Source organism: Muscardinus avellanarius (genome assembly GCF_963383645.1).
Source record: "Muscardinus avellanarius genome assembly, chromosome: 6".
Lineage (NCBI taxonomy): Eukaryota > Metazoa > Chordata > Mammalia > Rodentia > Gliridae > Muscardinus > Muscardinus avellanarius.
In genome coordinates this window covers 62,010,181-62,033,459 of record NC_137791.1, presented here as the reverse complement: position 1 = coordinate 62,033,459, position 23,279 = coordinate 62,010,181, and the positions used below count along the sequence as shown (strand labels likewise).

General features: G+C 37.7%; 1 protein-coding gene across 1 annotated transcript in view; it reads right to left on the bottom strand.

Moving 5' to 3' along the window:
- LOC308264054 (vertnin-like) overlaps positions 1-19,659 on the bottom strand; it is a gene marked incomplete at both ends in the record, with an annotated part of 40,891 nt that extends 21,232 nt beyond the window's left edge. Inside the window, 6 exon segments of the mRNA XM_080697198.1 lie at positions 17,532-17,666; positions 17,670-17,782; positions 17,785-18,234; positions 18,237-18,417; positions 18,422-18,835; positions 18,838-19,659. Of these exon segments, the coding sequence (XP_080553324.1) occupies positions 17,532-17,666; positions 17,670-17,782; positions 17,785-18,234; positions 18,237-18,417; positions 18,422-18,835; positions 18,838-19,659 (2,115 nt within the window).
- Positions 19,660-23,279: the final 3,620 nt, after the last annotated feature.

Sequence of the window (23,279 nt, the reverse complement as noted above, 5' to 3'; positions counted from 1 at the left end):
CATTTACACCATGAAACATACTTAGGTGGATTAGACATGTGATACATTCACTACATAGAGCATAAATACTATAAAATGAATATATAGAGCCATGTGGTTTTAAAGGAAAGATTATCTCCAGCTATATTAAGTAGAGGAATCACCATCAAAGTTTGAATTTGGTACTGAAATGTATGGGTGTCAGCTTAAAATATTTTTGACTGCAAGTAACACAAATCAAAGTATCTTACACATCACAGGGGATTTGTCAGCTCATATAACTGAAAGGGTTCACATGGAGAACAGTTAACATATAGTTCATTCAGAGCTTCTGCTGTATTTTTCTCTGATGCTATCAACTTTGCTTCATTCCTTGACTAGTAGAAATGTGGCAGGGGTGAATTCCGAGACTCACAATGTTGCATAACAACCTTCAGAAGAAACACTGCCTCATAAAAGTGTTCTGGACTACGTGTATTGGAGGTGCCTAGGTAGCAAGATTGACCTTGACCTACGGCCAGGATGAAGTAATATGCATACTGGCCTAAATGAACCAAGGCTTATCCCTAGAATTAAATATAGTGCCTGCTTTTCTCTGAGTCTTTAGTTGCAAGAGGAATGGTTTGGAGTATTGGTTTGAGCATGTGTGTACTTCTTAGAGATGGGGGAAGGAGAATGTATCCAAATGGGCAGCCTGCAGCGTCCATTGGAATGTGATTTGGACATTTAGACATCAGGGAACACATGCAAGTATAGTAGGTTCTGTGAACATGCAAAGCAAGGAAAATGTAATGTGCTATAGAGAGCTGACTAGTTTGAGAATGCTTGAAGGGAAGTTTTGGAAATAATGTCATAAGGGTACATGGAAATCAGATAATGGAATATCTTGAAAGCTAAGTGTGGAATTTGTTATTTTATATTGTAAATGAATGTAGTGATTCAGTGTTTTGAGCTGTAGACCAACATGCTCAGAGTTGTTTGTATATGAATTTATCACTGAACAGGTAATACTTTTCATAAAGTGTTTTAGCTCCTGGTTGAATATTGACTTTTTTTAAACCTGGGCGAGAGGGTATAACATAGTTTGTGAATATTTAACTTAAGTTTCTAGGAATATGGTTGTTTCATTACCAGAAAGAGGAAACACAATAGGAAAAGAAAAAAACCTCCACAGTGGAGGTTGGGGAATGAAGAGTCAATATTTGGATATAGAAAAGTAACTATTTATAGATATATTGAATAGTATGACCTTTGGTATTCAACTTTTATGGCTTTTTACCATACAGGAGAATAATATAATAGCTACAGATTATAGTGACTTATTTGATTCATATATTTTGGAACAAGTTTTTACATGCTGTTCTTTTGGCCTTAAGCTCCATATTCTGTTTATACAGATCGATATGTTTTGACAGAACAATAAATGATTCCTAACATTAATTGAGGATCACTTTCAGGCAGTAGGTCTAAGATATTTTTATTTTTATTAACAGTATTTAGTTGATAAGCATGATAATTAAATTCATAGTATCTGGTGTTATTGAATACTTACACTATGGCCATGTCAACAATTTGTGTATATATACTGTGCTTTTTTAATGACCATTCTATGATAGACATTCTACTGAAGAGAAAATTTACCTTTGAAAGAGTTATGTAAAATGCCTAAGAGCATGGAGCCTGATAGGCAGAGTAGGATTTAAATTAATAATAGTTCTGTACTCAAACAGTTTTTCACATTGCTACCCTCAAAGTATAGCGAATCCTAAAAAGTACATCTGCCTCAGTGGAGGGGAGGTGCTAGACTGAAGACCCTTCCACTTGGGAATTCTAAATAGGAGACTAAAAGTTCATCTATGGTTCAGGCCTAGTTGGGAATTGAAGCTATGAGTTTAGGTTGTGTTTAAAATGTAAAGATTAGAATAAAGGAAGAGAAATGCCATAGAGTCAGAATCTGGGAGCTAAAGAGTAAGATTGAGCAAACATAAAATTTAGAAGACTGTCAGGAGAGTTCAAATAAAGAAATGGCCGAATTCTCCAGTGCTTCCAGAAAACCCCATCAGGCTTAGGTAGTAGGAGGTCGCTGGAGGCCTCTTGGGAGATTAGTTTTTATCAGGTGGCAATTAGAGTAGGCACTGGAAATAGGGTTAATGAATGGATTCAATGGCTGTAGTTGGAGACAGATTCCATTGGAGAGGGAAATTTAGAAAATCACTAGGGAAATAAAATAGGTAATGAAGCCTTGTATTGAAGGCTATGGGAAAAATAAAATGAAAAACTGTAGTGGAAAACTTAACTTTGAAAAGAAAGACTTGAGAAGAAAGTGAATATTTATGAAGATTAAAAAAGCTGAAATAAACTTACAGTGAAATTGAGAATGATCTCATGATTTTTGTACTCTCGGACAAGTCTATGACTGAGCCTTAGTTGCACTTTTGGGTGATGTTAGACTTTTTGCTGGGGAAACTCATTTTGACTGTTCTTCTCTCACTAAACTGGGTTGTCAAACTGTTTTACCTGTTCCTTCATGAAAGCAAACCAGAAAGCCTTCCTGCATTAATCTGGTTTCCCGTATTGTGTTTCCAAATGGAAAGGTAGATATTCAACTTGTTTTACATGTTCTTTTTCAATAAACATTAATGTTTCATTGTTTGGCAAAAATACCAACATATATAGCATAGTTTCTAAATTACCTATGAAGCCTTTTAAAATTAAAATCTAACTGCTAAAAAGATATGCGACTCCAAACAGAAACCATGCACTGTAAGCTAGCCTATGCATATGTTTGATAAAGATGAACACCTGTATTGCATCCTAAATGAACGTAAAGAGGAAAGTGAACTTATTCTAACTTACGTATGAGGACTTCAAGTTTCCTTTCACACATTTTCTCATCTCATGTGGTTTTCTTTCTTGTTGAGGACCTTTGCTTGGGAGTTCCAATTATATAGTATCTACATTCTGTTTTCACTTTTCCTCCATGTAAAATAATATTTAGTAAATTTACAACAATAGTTAACACTTACTTAGCATTAACTGTTGCATGCACTATTTTATTTTTTAATGTTTTTGTGGTACTAGGGATTGAATTCAGGGGTATTCTACATCCCCAGCCCTGCCTTGCTAGGTTGTGAGAGTCTCACTACTTGCTGAGGCTGTCCTTGAACCTGTCTCAGCTTCCCAAGTACTGAAAAGTATGCACCACCATGCGTAGCTACATGCACTATTTTAATATTTTATGTGTAATAAATGATTAAACCCATTAAGTCCCGAGCTTTCAGTTGTGAACAAACATCCATCCATCCATCCATCCATTCATCCTCCCTCCCTCCCTCCCTGTGACACTGGGGAGCAAATTTACCTCTGAGTTATACCCTCCAGCCCTATTCTTTTAAATTTCGAAATAGTTTTTTTTTTTTTTTTTTTTTTTTTTTTTTTTGCCGTTACTGGGGATGGAATCCCAGGGGCATTCTACCTCTGAGCTACACCCTCAGCCCTACTTTTTTTAGTCTATATTTTTGAAACAGGGTCTCACTGAGTTGTGAAGTACCTTGCTAAGTAGCAGAGGCTGTCTACTAACTGAGATCCTCCAGTCTCCATCTCCCAAATGCTGGGATTACAAGCTTGGACCACCACACTCGGCTTCAAATAGGGTCTTTCTAAGTTATTCTTGGCCTTGAACCTGTGATCCTTTTGTCTTACTCTCTCAAGTAGTGTACACCACCATTCCCAGCTTGGTGCATATTTCAATGAAATTGAAACAGGTGCATTAAATAGGTTAGAAACCATAATTTTGAGTTTATATATAATTACTAAATTATTACAGGTACATATACATAATTGTATAATTGTATTACATTTTCTATTCAGTTTTCGTAGGTGCCCCACATCTGAGATGATGAGATAAAATGAATTTTAATTACTCCTAGCTATACTGTGTTAGATATTATTTTTATCCACATTTTGCAAATGAGGAAGCTGAAATACAAAATTTTAGACTTGATGAATTAACTGTGTTTTGCCGCAAACAATTCAAACAAAATCTTAATAATAACTCTAGAACATTTAAGTATATGACATTAAAGGGCTACTTTTTTGTAGGACTGGAGAGAGAACCCAGGAACTTTCTACCTCTGGGCTACACTCCTAGACCTATTTCATATTGTATTTGGAAACAGGGTCTCACTAAGTTGCTGAGAGCCTCACTAAGTAACTGAGGCTGGCTTTGAACCTGCACAATCCTCCTGTCTCAGCCTCCCAAGTACTGGTATTACAAGCATGTACCACCACGCCTGGCTAAAGGGCTACTTTTTGAAGAACAGTTTTTTATTTATTTTTTATTTTTTTATTTTCTGGTGGTACTGGGGTTCCTGGAAGCCCTTTTACCTCCGAGCTAAACTCCCAGACCTATTTTTATATTTTTATTGGAAACAGGGTCTCTTAAGCCAGAGCAAGCGGCTGGCTTCGAACCTGTGGGATCCTCCTTTCTCTGCCTCCCAAGCGCAGGGATTACAAGCATGCACCACCACGCCCAGCGAAAAACAGTTTTTTTAATCAGGTAGAGAAATATTGCATTGGAGAGGGAAGCTATGGACACATAAAATCTAGTCTCCTGTCCCAGGATGTAAAACAAGTACAGGATGAGATGTTTTGAGATGTGGAGCGTGGCGATGTGGTGGGAAAGGGAGAGTTTGGTGAGAGGTGCAGGTGCAGAAGGTAGGAGCTAGATTCTTTCAGGAAGACCTCCTTTTCACTTGGGAAGCTCATTTGAAGCTCATTTGAATTCTTCCTTCCACACTCAAGTGTCTCTTGCAAAGCTTTACTTGTTTCCTTCTTTGTGTGAAATAAAGTCCTTCTCTTCATTAACCTGCCTGATGTTTTCAAATCAAAAAATCCACATTCCATGTGTTTTACATGGTCTGTCTCAATAATTACTAATGTTTCAGTATTTAATAATTGTAATAGCAAAATTATCATATATGTGCATACATTCTTTCTCTGTCATTTTAGCTTTAGATAATGACATTATGATATTTTGGCAATTAAATATATTTAATTATATTTAGTCTTAATGCTATATTTAGTCTTCATCACTCTGTGAGTAAAATTTAAAAATCAATGAACTTAGTATATTTCAATTAGAAAAGAATTTCTAAAACTTATATTTTTAACCAGGATGCCAGTATCCCAAACTGTATTTGAGAGGCCTGAAAAAAGTTAAGACATCAAAACCCTAACCATGGTAGGAAGTGACTTGAGCAGTGACAAGAAGAGAAGTCCAATGAGTCATAAATAAGCTAAATTAATTCAGAAGCAGCAGGGTGCTGCAAAGAGGTGGTTGCTACCTTTTGATCTGTGACAAAAACAGTTTCTTTTGTTCTGCCTTGGTATACAGAGGTAGCCTCATGAGATTTTTATCAATTGAATTTCCAGTATTTATTAGTCAAATACAAAAGTAAAAACGAACATGTTTTCCTAATGGTAGGGTGCATCAGACTTAGTGGCTTAGATAAGTGTGTTAATATTTTAGATCACTAGAGCACCACTTAAAATTGGATAATCTAAAACAATTATGTCCTTGTTCAGCCATGGAAATTACTCAGATATGTCACCAAGACTGTTTTATTTAATTCTAAGATTAATTTATGATTTCAACAAACATTTATTAGATTCTGATTCTATCAGGCACTGTAATATTTATCAGAGGTATAACATAAAGAAGAATTTGTATTGGATTCATAGGTTATACTATTAGAGAAGAAACATGTCTATAGATTATATTTTTATAAAGGCACACAAATGTGATACATGGTAAGAAATAAAAAGAAAGGAAGGAAGGAAGGAAGGAAGGAAGGAAGGAAGGAAGGAAGAAAGAAGGAGACAAGTCAATAATTTGAGAATTGTTTTAACCTTAAAAGCCTGGTTGTCAGAGGGAGGAATCTGAATGGTCAGAGGCAATTGGGTCAGATATTTTGTTGTGAACGGCTAATCATGTGAATTCAGAAGGTAGAAATGTAACTTAGAAGGCAAGATGATAAATTAAATTAGTGAAATCAGAGGGCCATTAGTTTCAAACTAAACACTGAAAAAAACTAGATTAAAGCTAAAGATGTTGACTTCTAAAATTAAAGAGAGGAAGTTCATGTAACATATTACATATAGTAGGTAAAATAAAATAGCAACATATATAAGACAGTATGCCATGTACCCCACAGAATATTATTTTTTGAAATAATACCCTCAAGGAAGTATTTTGTTTAGAGTGTGTGTGGACATGTGTGTGCACACGCACAAGTGTGCATTTGTGTGTATTTTTCTACATTTTATTTTAAAATAATGTTTTACTAATTTGTGGAGGGCCTCAATAAGTTGCTGAGTCTGGCCTTGAATCTGTGATCTTCCTGTCTTAGCCTCTCAAGTACTAGGACTACAGGCATTTGCCACCACACCTGGATTTGTTTAGATTATTAAAAGTTTGTAACACTGTTAATCATTTAAAGAAAAGATAATTTTCAAATTTTGACTCATTAGTTAATATTACTATAAGCTAAAAGCATAAATAAATTTAATGAATATGATTCAATTAAGGCTTCCTTTTGTGATTGATAAAATATTTTTACAATAATAATTTCAGTATAAACAGGTATAAGGAAAATACTACTTGTGTTAATAAAATAAAAATTCAGTCAAGTGTGGTGGTGCACGCTTGTAATCCCAGTGCTTGGGAGGCTGAGACAGGAAGATCGCACAGGTTCAAAGCCAGTCTCAGCTACTTAGTGAGGCTCTCAGCAACTTAGTGAGACCCTATTTCCAAATAAAGTATAAAATAGGTCTGGAAGTATAGCCCGGAGGTAGTAAAGCCCCTGGTTTCCACCCAGAGTACCACACACACAAAAATACCAAATATAAAATAAAATAAAAATTCAGATATTTTTGTAGCAAATGCTAATGGATTCTAAATGTCATAATTGAAAACTTATTATATAGTAAATTGATTAAGGTAGATATAATTAAACTATTTATGTAAGGTAATTAATATGCCACTGTTTAAGCAATTTAGGATGATATTCTTGTACTAAGACCAAACTATTTTTTAGGTAAATCTGTTTTCTTTTAAGCCTATACCTTTTTATGCAATTTTCCAAGTTGGGGCTCTTATGACACTCTGCTTATCCTGGGCCCCCTTCCCTTTTCCTTTTCTTCCCATTTTCCCTCCTCTCTTTGTTTCTATATTGTTTTTAGATTTCCTAGAGGAAAGACTATTTTGGCACGATTTCTGTTTAGATTATTTGAGATTTCTTCTGGCTCTCATTCACTTCCTGGTTCCTCTGAGAGATTCCAGATTTCCTTACAGTCCTCAAATCTTGGCTTCTACCTAATCATCCAGCTACTTTATATTGAAATGTGCCTGCTTCTAATCAAATATGGTCAGAACTTCTTCTATTGGACAGTTGATATATTCATAATTTGCCTTATGGTGTTCTTTCTCAGATATTAGAATCCAATAGAAATGGCACTTGAGTTTTGAAACAGATTCAGTATTTTGTCATTTCATAGACAAGGTTATACTATATATGCTGTCACCTCACCCAGTAAACTAGTTTGTTGGCATGTAGCCAGGGCTATAAAAATAACCTTGAATTGTCTATTCTCTGAAGTCATGCATGCCTGACTCAAGAGTTAAGAGCTTAATGTTTTACCTCTGTTCATCATTAAAGTCTTCAATATGCAAATATTTACACAATATTTATTTATTTTACACTTTTATTAGTGCATTGCAATTATACATCATAATGAGGTATAATGTGATAGGAATATACATGCAGACAACACGTGGTGTTTCCCTTGAAAATATTTATATTAAGAAATTCTCCAGTTTCCTTTAAGTGTTGATTAATCAAAGATCTCAAGAATGTGGCTATAAATAAGTTTCTACTAAAATTCAACTTAAATGTTCATTGTACCAAGCCACCTAAATGAAGCAGAATACTTCTTCATAACGTAATCATTTAGGGCTATTAGAGATTCTTTCAGCTTTCTCTTGCCTACTGCATATTGTTTTCTGAAAAGACTTTTAAATCATATCCTTATTAATTTTGATTGCTTTTTGTAATCTTCAGTGCAGTTTTGAAATAATAAAGATGTTTTAAATTAAAATTACTTCAGAAGTTTTTCTTCACTCATAAACATTCTACAATATAAGACCCTTGAAGTCAGTTATAATTATTACAGTCTGTGGGGATTAGTATACCCTAAGGAGATTACTGTGGTTCTTTACTTAGCAGCACAATGAGGGAATATATCCCAATGATACAGAGAAGTAAATATTGGAACTGTAAAATTAGAAGAGTTCTAGATAAACATGCTATATTCTAGCACCCTCTTAAAATATCAAACTAACAAATTTATATTGAGTACTACACTAAATATACTGTTTGCTATAAGACATGAGTTCCATTCTTGAAAATTCTACAGTCAGTCTCAGGAAGGGATCTGTTTATGTTGTAAGCATTTTATAGAATTGTATCTTTTATGTTTATTTCATATTTTATAGCATTATTTTGTTAATACAGAAAGAGAAACTGAGAATCAGAGAATTTAAACATCAAAGAAGATAAACTGTATTCAGAAGAACAGTGTGAGAGAACTGCAGAGTATTCCCATTACGTATTCAGCTAAATACTAAATGGCACATGTATGTAGGCCTGTTTAAAATTATATAGATACAGCCGGGCGTGGTAGTGTATGCTTGTAATCCCAGCATTCAGGAGGCTGAGACTGGAGGATCGTGGTTCACGGACAGCCTCAGCTGCTATTTCAAAATAAAGAATAAAATAAATAGGGCAGAGGGTGTTGCTGGGAGGTCGAATGACCCTGGGTTCCATCCCTAGACCACACACAAAAAAAGAAAAAATATATAGATACACACACACACACACACACACGTGTGTTTGTGTGTGTGTGTGTGTGTGTGTGTATGGATATGTATTCATATTCATATATATACATATTTATACACATAAATTCATATGTGTGTTTATTCATATGAATATATGAATAAAAACACATACATACATACAAAGTGAGAGATGTAGTAGTGGACAGGTAGTGCATATGAGCAGGAGCAGGGATAGTGGACAGAGGCAGAGATGAGATGAGATAGGTCCCCACTGGCCACACACTTACTGGAGTAGCTGCAGTTAAAAAGGTTGGTCATATCAAATATTGTCGAGAAGGTGCAGTAATAGGCAATCTCATATTTTATTGGTGAGAATGTAAATATGCAACGATCATGGAGGAAAGGAAGAATAAGAGAGCCATGGTTTATCAGCCAGAAGACATGGGTTTTTTAAAGAAACATAGTGAAACCCATAAGGATTTTTTCTGGAGGGGGAATTTTTGCCTGTTACTTTTTTTTTTTTTCATTAAAAGGTTGGCTTACATGTATAGACTAAAACGAGTTACCTAGAATCCTTGAGGACACTCAGAATCATTTCAAGTACTAGTGACACTGTGATAGACCCAACATTATTTTAACAAATTTAAAATTTAGAATGCAAGGTATCTTAATAGATCTTAAAATTAGGAGGGATCTGCTAAGTAGATCCATATATTTTTTTTTTGTCCTTTTGGGTTTCAGTGGAACCAGGAAATCCTGAAGAGATAACTCATCAAATGTAGTTTGGACCACTGTATTATTCTGAGTACAGATTAGCTAAGCTCCTGTAAGCCATATCCCCCTATTTTAAATAGAAAAGCATGCTGTTGGTAAATGTGTTAACATGATATTATGAACAAAACATGAGTTGTAGAACTGCAATGTTATCCAAGAAGCAAGAACACAGAGTAGAAATGACAGTCTTCACCAGCAGCACATAAAAAGTGCCCTCTGGTAAAATTTACCATGATATTTTCAGATAAATTGTGCATCCAGGACACATGGATGATGACAAGATTGTGAACATCATCTGTGAATATGAAAGGTATGATATATACACAGCTATCAAAGAGCACTTCATTTTAAAATAAGCCATATTTGTCTGCAGTTTCAGGGCAAGAGAGGGGAAAATAGTTTATAAAGGGAATGAAGATGTTGATCTCTGACAGTTGATCTTTTTAATCTATGTAAAAATATCAGCTATAGCAGCAGTGGCAACAAACTTTCTTTTGATTTGAAAAGTTCCTTAGAACCTGGTGTGGGAGGCACAAGCTTGTAATCCCAGCATTTGGGAGGCTGAGACAGGAGGATCCGAATTCGCAGACAGCCTCAGCTACTTAGTGAGGCCCTTGGCAACTCAGTAAGACCCTGTTTCAAAAATACAGAATAAAAGATAGGGCTGGGGGTATAGCTCGGAGGTAGAATGCCCTGAGTTCCATCCTCAGTACCACCACCAAAAAAAAAAAAAAAAAAAAAAAGGAAAGAAAGAAAAAAGAAAGTTTCCTTAGACATTAAAAACACTTTTTTGTGTGTGGTTTTGGGGATGGAACCTAGGGGTCTCTCCCTCTGGGCTATGACCCTGACCTATTTTATATTTTATTTTGAAACAGGGTCTCACTAAGTTGCTGAGAGCCTCACTAAGTAGCTGAGGCTGGCTTTGGATCTGTGCGATCGTCCTGTCTCAGCCTCTCAAGTACTGGGATTACAAGCATGCACCACCACGTCCAGCCATTTTAAAGAATTTTTATCACTGGATGGATGAGCTGGGTTGTCAGCTCCAGATCTTTAATAGGGTGAGAAGCTTGAGTATGAGCAATCAGCAGTCGTCATTTCAAATGTGGAGAATACTGTTCATGGGGAAAGACTTAGAAGACTTGTGCATATGTGGTAGGTCTTGCCCAAGAGGCCACTGAGATTCATCCAAATATTTTTTCCTCCTTATGTCTCTGCACATGCTCACGCTAGCATCTCAGAAGAGAAAACACTCTGGTGTTGGAGGATAAATCCATCATTGCATCTGTAGGTTTAGAATCAAGGAAGTTACTACTGTTTTCTTTCATAAGACTAGCTGTTTGATACATTTTTTCATTATAAACAAAATGCTGAAACCATAAAATATCTTGTGGCAAGTCATAAAATTGTTGTATCTCAAGAAGGGTATGTAGCTCTGTTTATTCAGGCCATACTTCATTAACATGGTCAGGGCAGCTCAGGCAAGCAGGACTGATTGCCTAAAGGGAAATGCCAAGCTATTAAACTTTTTAGAATGTATTATTATACTTTGCAAGTAAAAATTGTTGTAGTGTTTGAGCCTAAAATATACCAGTATAATATAACCAAATGAAGTTAGATTGCAATAAATAATTTCTAGGATTTTTCCAAAATGGAACTTACAACTTATTTTTGGTCTTAAAATGAACCTTATTGATACTATAGTAAAAATGGAGTAACTGGTAGAAAAATTAGACATTTTAATAAGAAAAATAATTTGTGTCTGTTAGATTTTTTCTTTATCTTCTCTGCTATCCCTTCCTGTTTTAAATGTAGCATTTTAACCAAGCACTTTATGGCTTTTTTTTTTTTTTGAGGGTCTGGATATGGAACCCAGGGGCATTCGACCTCAGAGCTACACCCCCTGCCCTATTTTTTTATTCTTTATTTTGAAACCGGGTCTTACTGAGTTACAGAGGGCCTCACTAGGTAGCTGAGGCTGTCCGTGAACCGTGATCCTCCAGGTCTCAGCCTCCTGAATGCTGGGATTACAAGCGTGCACCAACACGCCCAGCTTATGTTGGCTTTTTTGAAAGATCAAATATATTATGTTGATTTTTGGTTTGAAGTGGTGAAGATTTTCCTCAACTACTGTAGAGTATATGTGGCATTTATTGTAGTATTATGTGTCTTTATTAAGAAAAACTGAATATAAATAAGTGTTAATGAGTGTCCTGATTGTTCTATAAAGAGCAATTCATTTCCACTCAATAAATGAGAAAAGAAGAAGGGGCAGGGATCATAATCTGTACCAGATGAATATGCCACACTTATGAAATGAATGTACTAAAGGAAAAATAAAACATCCTTGAAAGACAATTGTAATTCTCCCTAGGGTCATGATATGATGATATTCCTTCAAAGGACAGAAGTTTGTAATGAATAAATTGTGTGTATATAAAGCATGCTTTCATTTTTTAAATGAAATTCTACATGATATTGCTTTCCAAATGTAAAATTGTTTGGATTTTGGACAAGTATTAATTTTTGGAATTGTCCAAATGAGCACTGAATACTTAGGGTTGTTTTTTCTTACCATTTATTTTGAAGGAGAAACATATCTCTACATAAATGCATGTGAGCATGCATACATCCTCAGGGAGACTGTTTCTTGGTTTCTGTAGCTCACCAGATTTCTAATTGTCATATTGTAAGCAGTTATTCCTGCTATCTTTAAAGAGCTGTTTGCTCTATAAAGAAAATAGTGCTTTGGGTTATTATAGGAACAATCACATCAAGGAATCTTTTTAAGAATAAGTTTAAGTGAAACTCTTGATATTATGTGTTTAAGAAGGAAAATCTAATGCTAAAATGAAAGAAAATGGAAATAGCTGAGAGAGAAACTAAGATTAGGACCTAGATTAAATGATAATGCAATATAGGTGGGACTCTGTCTAACTGCATGGCCCCAACACACATGTGAAACATTTTCTGAGATAGAATTGAAAGTATTTTGGCTGTTTCCTCTGAGTGATGGTTTAGTCATGAATGTCCAGTAACTTCCTTGAATGATTCATTGTTCTTACATAGACTTGTGTTTTTATTACAAATTATTTCCTGATGTTAAAACTAGTTTTTCTTTACCCAATTAAAGTCTATTAGTTCTGGCTAGTATAATTACAAACATACTAAAGAGCCTTTCATGGTTTTGTTTATGTCTAGATCTAAAACATTCACTGTTTTGTGCCTATGAGCTTTTATTTAAAATAAGACATATCTAAAATGAGTATTCAATAACTTAGAAAAGTTAGAGCATTCATAGTTTGTGGTAGAACATTAAAAACTTTTTTATATAAATACAGACTAGTTTTTCTTAAACTGGAAAACAATTTTCTCTTAAACATATTTGATTTACTAAAATGGGGAGGTTAGTGGAGTTAAGTGTTATACTTTGCTTTTGATTTTGTTACATTTTGTGGAGAAAAGATAAAATTGCTTTAGGCATTTTATAAACTCTTCTAATTGTGAAATTACTTTTTCATGTATCATCAGACAACTTTCAAAATTAAGAGTAAAAAAAATTGTTTATCTCCTTTATAAACCCCTTTCTTTTTTTTATCTGAATATGTGTAAAACCCTTCTTTCTATGTCCTGACTTTTATGAGTCAGACTCTTTCTTAAAAATCCTATTTTGAATCACCTTAGTTACTTACGTCCTTTATAATCTTACAGAACGGCATCACTACTATTAAGCTTTGAGAAGCTGAAAAAGGGATTACATAGCTACTAAGTAAGTATTTATGTATTTGTCAACAAATTACACCTAAAAAAGGCATATCATGTAAAAGTATGTTTTAGCTAGGACTATAGTTTGAGAACTAGGCTACATAGATTGGAATAGTCACTCTGCTATTTACTAGCTCTTTATCCAGGAATAAGCCAGTTAGGCTCTCTGAACCTCAATTTCCTTGTGTAATGAGACAGCAGTAATCTGTTTCACATGTTGTTGTGAGGAACAAGTGAATTGACAAAGTAAGTATTTAATAGTTAGTTACTGATAGTAGTAATAGTAATTGATCAAAATGTAAATTTTTATCAAGGAAAAATATATTTCATGTGATATACTAAAATCAGTGCAAATAAATTGATATATGCTGCATCCTGGATGAAACTAGAATACGTTATTTCCATGTAAGTCAGAACAAAAGGCATCAATATCCCTTTATCTGTCTTATTCCATCCTTGTGTTTACTTCCTGTATGCAACTTGTTCAAAAGAGAGGAATGGTAAAAAAGAGATAAAGAGATTATTTGGGAAAGATTAAGGAAAAAGAAGTAAAAGGCAAAGCAAAATAGTGAGACAGAAGAAGAGACGCAGGGTTAGTCAGTCTGCTCCAATGAACTCTTCAATTTTGTTTTCCTGATCAAAACTTAAAAGAACAAATCTTTGATTAAGAATTTAAATTTTACAGTAATTGAAAGCTTCATCAGTATTTAAATTTGCAAGCACTGTGATAACTTCCAGATTTAGTGACAAAGACAGATTCTAGGCTGATACAGCAGACACTCAACCTTTGAGACAGCTGACTGGGTTGCTTTTATCTGTCTTTCTCTATTTTGCCTAGTTCTCTGAGAATAAAAACAGGAACAATCCTTTTACAAAATAACTCATTTGATGAACATCTAAGGGTTAAATTTAGAAATAAGAAGTGGAAAGGCTACAGTATTTGGAATGTGACAGTAACTGGTTGTTTGTATATGGACGCTGCAGGCACACTATATCTTAAAACTGTTAATATACATAGCAGAAATTAGAATGATGTGATGCTCAGATAATTTTTGGAAAAACCTCACTTTTTTAATAATAGAAATATCCTGAAGATACCTTTAATTCTGTACTGTAAACAAATTGGATTTATCTTTGTATTTTTGTTCAAATTTGATGTGAAACTGAATTGCTTTTGTCTAATTAATATAAGCTCTGACTTCTCATACTTTGAAAAATAAGAATTGTGATATTAAAACAATAAAATATATTTGCCTTTGATTTTATTCCCTTGACCTAAAAGAACTGGAAATTAGATTACCTATGATTATGATGAATGGAGTTTCTAGAAAGCAAAATTAGTTTAATCAAAGCAATTACTGTTTTTCATTGTTATTAGCTCAGAAGCAGCACCAGTCTTTCTGCTTTTCTTTACTGATGTCTCTCAGGATATTAAAGTCAATTTGCTTTACCCAGAGGTGACAGAGGTGTTTCAGGATAAGTGTTATATTATTAGAGAGTTACATGTGGGTAATGATGAGAGTCTTTGGTAAAAAAAAAAAAATCACTGTGCTGTGACTAAATTCTTAAGGAAAGAATTGACTATTTAAGCTTTACTCATTCAGGCAATTGCAGATAATTGAGTATCATTAGGTAATTTTTAGTAAAAATTGTTCAACTCTATTTTGAAAAGGAAGACTAGAGGAAATAATATAAGCTTGGATGAAAGATTGACTTTTGAGAAAGTAAACGTATACCTAACATTTTGATGAAATAGACACCTAACAAATACCTTGATCCTGAAAGAAAATTACATTCGTCAGTGACATATGAAAGGAAGAACATGTATTAAAAGGAGTTTAATAAGAAAGAGTATTAACTTTCTTTACTATTGATGTTTGCTTTAATAAAAAGAAAATCCATTTCTAATTAAACAAATAAAATCATTTATTATTCCTTTCCCTATTTTCTAACTTCTGTATTCTCAATTTTCTCATTATGAAATGAGTGCCTATTATCTAAAATGATTGAGTATCCATTATCCAGAGGAATATTTTTTAAAATTTTAGAATATTTGCAAATACATAATGAGAACTCTTGGAGATGGGGCCCAGCTCTAAACGCAAAATTTGTTTATGGTTCACATATACCTAAATACATACTTTCAGGTAATTTAATATGATATTTTTAGTGTGCCTTTCTTTTGATCATGACCTGTTACATGGGGTCAGGTGTGTAATTTTTTTACTAGTGGCTTTGTGTCAGGACTCAAAAAATTCATGTTTTGGAGCATTTCAGATTTTATGATTAGGGATGTTTAAGCAGTACCATAATATAATGGAAACATATGAAATTATTTAAATGTATATTGCAATTGTGAAATATAAAACTTCTGAAAATTATTAGTGGATCTTGAGGAGATGTTTTAATTATCGTATCTAAGGTGATGCTGAATCAACCTAGTAATTATTATCTATAAACAAAATTATGCAATTTATATTTATTTCCTTTATTAGCTTTTTTGTGTGTGTGGTACTGGGGATGGAACCCAGGGGGATTTTACCTCTGAGCTACACCCCAAGCCCTATTTTTTATTCTTTATTTTTGAAACAGTAGTTGAGGCTGTCCACGCTCCGCAAACCACTATCCTCTGGTCTTAGCCTCCTGAATGCTGGGATTACAAGTGTGGGCTGCTACATCTGGCTTCCTATTTTTTATTCTTTATTTTGAAACAGGGCTTCACAGAGTTGCAAGGGGCCTCACTAAGTAGCTGAGTCTGTCCTTTAACCGGGATCCTCCTGTCTCAGCCTGCCAAATGCTAGGATTATAAGCATATGCCACAATGCCTGGCTCTTTTTCTTATCCATTTGTATAATTCCATAACCCTATGAGCTACACACACACACACTTATATCCTGCCATAACCATCGAGTAGGGAAAATAACTAATCTATTACTACAGGTATAACCTGATAAAAGTTTAGGTACAAAGCCTATGATGGCTTATTTACATTTTACAAAAGGAAAAGGGTTGGGACGTTAGAAGAAATTGGAATTATAATCACATAGTTGGAATGATAATCTCAAAGGTTTCTGGATGGAAACCTTTCCATATTGCTCACTGTTCCTACCGTGGGGTTGTCAATGCTGTTTTCTTACAACACACACACACACACACCACACACACACACACACACACACACACCACATACACACACACAAATACACTCACATACACATACATGCATGTTCATGATATTGGGATGAATAATTAATTTTTATTATGATACCTCTGAAAAAGGCTCACCCATCTATTCTGATTTGAGCACTTTGTTGGTGTGGATTTGTAGCTCTCAAAGACACCATGAAAGCAACATCAGAAATTGTTTTAAGTTCAATTCTATTCTATTTTCCCAGTGGGGCAGAGTCAAGGATAATTTCATCCCACTGCAAAACACTGTATGTATTTGAAGGATATTTTCAACATTTAAATGAAACATAGCTTTCTGGGTAATAGTTAATTTAAGAAACTTTAATTAGATTTTTACCTATAAAAATTGCTAAATAAGGTGAACAATCAATGAATAATACTTTAAAAATTGTAGGTGTGCATTGTTTGTGCCTCCCTCTGCAAAAAACCCAGTATTTTGAGAAGCCTCATAAAACTTATATCTGCATGTAAATATTTTTCCAGTATCTTCTGTGTGTCAAAGTATCCAGCACTAGTTAAGAAAGAGCATGTGGAGAGATGAGATTGTGTTAAGTTGTTGTATTAGCCCAGTTTTTGTTACTATAAATGAAATAGTTGAGGCAGGGTAACTTATAAAGAAGAGAGGCTTATTTAGCTCACAGTTTTGTAGGCTGAAAGTTCAAAGCATCATATAGACTCTGGTGAGGGCTCCTCTTGATTGTATCACTCCATCGCAATGGTAAGAACAAGAAAGCCCGAGAGGAGAGAATATATTGCAAAGTCAGAAGTCAGAAAGTTACAATCCCTTCTAAGAGCAGAAAAATAACACAAATATGCCCTTGGAGTCAGGCTACTCACTGTGGGAGCCAGAGCAAAGAGCACTTGGGCCAAGCCAGGGGACAACTCAGGTCCTGACCCGCTCCAAACTGGTCCCCGGCCCTTTTCATACCTCCCCGTCAGCCATCGACCAGGTGAGGCCATCATAAAGGGCCCCTTTCCACATGTAGTTGGTGGAGCAGGCGGTGAGGGGGAAAAGGGCCCTGAACTCCTTGGAAGAGGGGAAGCTCTGGGACTGGAAGTGCTTCTACAAAAACAGCTTGGCCTGGGTCTTGAACCTCGTGGTGGCAGTGAGGATGTCCATTACCAGCACCCGGCCAACCCTGCCGCCCATAACCGCAGCTACAGGGTGACTTGGCAGGGGTTGTTCTGGGGCCAACCCTGGGCCATGGCCTCCTCTCTCAGGGCCTCTTCCCTAGAGGGCCCTCCCTGGGCCTCCTCTGGATCCTTTTCTGAAGAAGCATTTGCTGGCAGGGTCACCACAGGTGAGGCCACCGCAAGTGTCATGTTCCTGCCAGCTTCCTTCTGCTTCTCCTTGGCCTCTCTGCCCTCTCTGCCCAGGGAAGGGGCCTGCAGAGGGACTTTGGACAGGCCTCTGGGCCAGCCGCTGGCAAGACTCTTCCAGACCCAAAAGGAGGAAGGTGACAGGCTAGGGTAGCGGAGGCGGAAGCCGCAGAAGGGCAGATGCCCACTCAGCACCTGCTTGTGGACGGCCCTGCCCAGGCACCTCTGCCAATGGGACAAGGGCATCTTTGGAGGCAAGAGCTCCGGGGGAACAGGGGACCCCCACCTGTTGCTTTCCCTGGCTCCTCTCACACATCCTCCTTCTCGGGGAGCAGGGCCCCTTCCCCAACAGACTCTGGCTGGGGGGCTCCAACAGCCACATGATCTGGGGCTGGCTTGATGCTGGGGTTCCTCTGAAGGGCGTTTTGCTGCCATTTGTAATAGACGGACTTTGAGATACCAGAGAACCTGCATTTGAAGCAGCTATAGAGAGATGCAATGCTCCAGGTACAACTTGGCACGCTGCATCAAGTTGATTCTGGAGACCGAATCTGCTGGCAAGGAGTGGCTCAGCCCCTCGGTAGCCCTCTTCTCCGGCAGCTTCTCCAGCTCTTCTGTGACTGGCACATCCACAGGGGCTGTGGCCGAGGCCTCGCAGGGGCCAGAGCCCAGCAGCTTTCCGGCATAATAAGTGGACCGGGAGACCTCAGGAAACCTCTCCAGGCACTGCTGCGGAGGCACAACACTCCCATGGTGGAAGCTGTCCTGCAGGAAATGCTTGGCCAAGAAGTGGGTGGCCACCTTCTGCCGGTGCTCCTGGGACTGCCGCCGCCAGCGGTAGAAGGTGCTCATGGTGACACTGTAGGGCTCAGAGAGGTGGGAGTAGCTGAGGCCACGCTCAGGGTTGAGGGATTGAGCAGCTCCAGTGTCTTGGCCATCGGCGGCAGTGGGGCCAGGGCTAGAGGCATCAGGGCCGGGCTAGGAACACTATCAGCCTCCACCACCTCTAGCCCCACCACAGGGACAAAGTATTGGTGGCAGAAGAGGTGGCTGGTGAGGGGCTGGCCAGCCCACATGATATGAAGCTTGGAGGGCACCTGGTCGCGGCAGCGAGGCCAGATTACATGGTTAAAGTAGGGTCGGATCTTGAGGTTGTGCATGGGGTAAATGGAGTAGATGTTGCGCTGGAGGATGGAGGCCAGGGCGTACAGGTGCCACACATTGGAGAAGCTGCTAGGGAAGCAAGTGGCCTTGACATCTGCATCGAAGATGGCTTCCAGGGTGGCGGGCGGCAGGCTGGTCATCTCCGGGGACTCCTCGGAGCACAGGGAGTAGCGCACAGCCTGCAGCATCACCTTGGAGTCAATCATGTCCTGGAGGTAGTAGCGTCTGTGCAGGAGCATCTCCGCTACGGTGCGGGCCCGCAGCTCCAGGCTGAGGCCAGTGTCGCCCAACAGCAGTGTGCTGGCCGCCTCAAACAGCAGACTGCCTTCGCCCTTGCACACCAGCGGCAGCATGTTGCACGGAGCATCCTCTGGGTTCAGGCTCAGGGCCACCGAATCCACCTCCAGCACCTGGAGCTCGGGGTCCCCCTTCCAGCAGGTGGGGAGGGCGAAGGAGGAGAGGACTTGCTTGGCCTTGAGGGTAGCACTAACAAGACCCTCCAAACCCTCTGACTCCACTGCCTCCTGCAGCTCCCACAGCACCTGCTGCACCAGCTGGTCTCGAGACATCATCCTTGCCCCTCATCCAAGCAAACAGGGGTTGGCCAGATCTGGGCCATGTGGAACCGGCGAAGCCTGCCACCTAGGAGAGGAAGCCTACCTCCTTAAGTAGACAATTGGTGGTTCAGGTGCAAGTGCGATGCAAAGCTGGCATGCTGGGTACCAGGTGCAATGGGGGAATGAGGCAGAAAACGAGAACTAACCCTGGAGGCTTCTGTGGGGGTGAACCTTGCCTAGCTGGCCACCCTTTAACCACCACACAACTCTTGCGAGAGGTATAGAAAGTCATGCAACCTAGGAGACAAGGCCCCATCCAACTACTTAGGCTCCCCCTGCTCCCCTGGTTAGAAATTAGAAGGGAAGAAGACAGGGCATCCAGGAAGTGTCCAGCCAGCATCTTAGCACCTCAGAAGGACTCTGAACACGGGCCGACAAGGCCAGACCCCTTGCTCTCTGGTCTCCCTTCCTGTAAGCAGATGGGGGTCTGGGAGCCCCATCCCTGCCTCAGTCCCTGAAGCCCAGCTCGGTGTAGTTCAAGAAGAGGAGGGGCCAAGAGATCGGCTGACAGCCTCACCACCAGCAGCAACCTGGGCTTCGACCTGGACTTATGCCCTCCCTTTCCTCTCTGTTCCTCCCAAAGGGGGCCCTACAGTTTCTGTAGCCACCCAAGCCCAAGAAGCATGAGGACCCCTCAGGTCTCAGGCCTCAATAAGGCTGTGGGGTTTGATGCTCCCCTGGAAGGCTGGCTCCGTGTCCTGGGCCACACACACCTTGAGAAAAGAAGTCAAATGTGTGAGTGAGTGAGCAATGAATATGGAGTAAGATTGCCATGTGATTAGGAAAAACATCTCAGAGGGCAGGTCCTTCAAGACCTAAAAAATACAGAAAGGGGACAGATTATTATGTACTAAAGAGGAAGTGTTTACAGAAAATACATGGTACTGTGGTTTGTACGCCTTTTCCACTCTGAGAGTCTCAGCCAAGCTCAATGAGGAAGATGTTAAATCATGTCCTTTAGTCAGCACGCCAAGTTTTAGTTTGATTCAAGGATGGCAAATAAATATAATACATAATCATGCCTGTTGAATGTCTACTATAACAATTAAATGTGTGAATATATTTGAAACATTTGTGTGTTGTTTTCTACAATAATTCTGAGGAGGTGAGACACTGATGCAGGAAATCTTGTTTTCACAGTTATTGTGTTCCTCACTTAGAACCAGCCTGACACAGATGGCATGGTGCTTTCTTGATAACAAATGCTCAGTGTATTTGCTGAACTGAATTTCAGTTCCTATTGTACTATGTTAGGCTTCTCAGAATCAAGTATTTTCATGTTGAGTTATAAAAATCAACTACTCTCAAGGAACAGATGCATCCCATAGCTCTCAACTGTCTTCATGTTTAAGACTAAAAAAGATCTTTGAGTCCTAGATCTTGATCAACCAGAAATAATCTGGTTAGGATGCTAACTTCAGGCAGATATTATCTCTACTTTATAAATGAAGCAGCTGAAAGATTAAGTAAGATACTTGCTTAAGGTCCTGTAGCACATTTCCTATTTTTATATGACCTTTTTTTTTTTCTCCTAAACTGAAGATGCTTACTTACTGTCTTCCTCAAGGGAGATATGCCAGGTTGTTATACTCCTGTGGGATAAGGTTAATAGTTTTTATGTGTCTTGTAGGAAGTCAGTGGCACAGCTGTGTGTATAAAACCTAAGATGTTTGACCTGGTTGACTTTCTGAACTGTGTTCTCAGTATCAAAAGCAAATACTGACTCATTGTATTATAAATCAGAATCATTCTGAAGCCTTCAAGAAAGAAAAAGTGTCACAGGTCATAAAATATGAATTAGAAACCATGAGTGAGCCTACTACTTCTTATTCTTGAGAAGAGGCGAAGCATTTATCACTTAACAATATATTGTGTAATCAAGTGCACACCATAATTATCATTAGCAGGTCTCTTTTTCAAACATTCTTGAAATCCTTAGTTGAAATGTGGTTTCATTAGGGGTTGATACTCTGTCCTATGAGTCTCTAATTTGTCGTCAGGTTAGAACATAGTTAACATTGCATACTCTTATCCTTTCAGTGTTTGCTTTTCCCCCATCTTCTCATTATCTGTGCTTTGTATCCTGAAACCACCTTGTTGCTGGCTGAGATTCCCCCCTCTTAGTGCACCCAAAAAACTCCTTAGTGTGGTGGCATAGATACCATGCACAAGCGGACCACCCTCCTTTGCTTTGTACCTCTTTCTGCATCCTTTTCTCCTATTCTCTTTGCTCTGATAATCTAATAAATTAATATTTCTTGCAGTTTTAGTGACTGCTAATAGATAAATGCATCTTAATGACTGTTAATGGCTTAATCTGCTACACCTCCTGGGTAAAATATTTGCATTTTAAAAGGGCTTCCAAACACCATAACCTTATTTAAAGAAATGATTCAGTGTGAGAATCTAAAATCTGTTGGTAAGTCACATGGGATAAATGCCATATTAGATTTTTTTTTCACATTTTACCATCTCTGAGAACACGGATGCATTCTTAAAATTGGTGTGACATAAAAGCCCTATTTTATAAATTGATTGGAGGCTTTCTTTTTTCATTCTTAGTGATGTATAAAATAATGATGTGTCTTAAAATAACATCTGAGATTTGATAAAATAGTTATTTTTTGCCACCCTTTACATCAGTACCTTGTGATAGATGGCAGCTACCTCCCTTTCCAAATAATTTCTTTTGCTCATACATAACACACACATACACACACACACACACACACACACACACACATACACACACACACACTTCTACGTGAACTAAAGCCTCATAAATAAATAAATATATATTTTAACACCATTAAACCATTGTTATTTTCTAATTGTCTGTGTGGAACTTCAGTTATAGTTTTAGGGTTATTCATTGTTTTTTTTAAACATTGAAGAATGCTTTTAAACCTGGTTTAAGACATAAGAAATTAATACTAGAAATAAGATTCTACTTATAATATCTATTTGATTTTTTTTAAAAAAACATTGTTTTTAGGACTATGATCCCTTTTCTCTCTCTCTCTGAGAGAGAAGAGATAAATATGAGTAAATGCCATAGACGTATTTAGTGTCTTGAAGAACTGAATATCTTTTTTAAAGATAAAAAGGTTTTGTATCTATAATTACCCATCATGGGATACATAATTCCAAATAAAAGAGTTAGTGTCATTCTTTCTTTTGGGAAGACATTAAGAACAATTGCAGAATAAAAAGTCAGCTCATCAACAACAAAAATCCGTCAGGAAAATTGGCTAAAATTCAGCTCTCTGTGCTCTTGAGACTGAAAGCTGTGGCTGAAAGCAAGCTCTCCAGTGTTCTACACAAATCCAGCACCTCCTTTTAGATTGGTTTACTCTTTTGAAGCAGTTAAGTACTAGAATTTCTTGGCAAGAGTGCCATTTATTTAAGTCATTCTTAGCAAATTCTGTTTATTTATTCTTCTCACCTCCCACCTCACTCCAGGGCCATATTTCACCATCAGCTTCTCACTCCCACTTCTATCAAGAGGTGTGAACACTAATGTATATTCCTCTAGGGTATTTTATATTGTTATTTTCATATGAGTTCAAATCTGG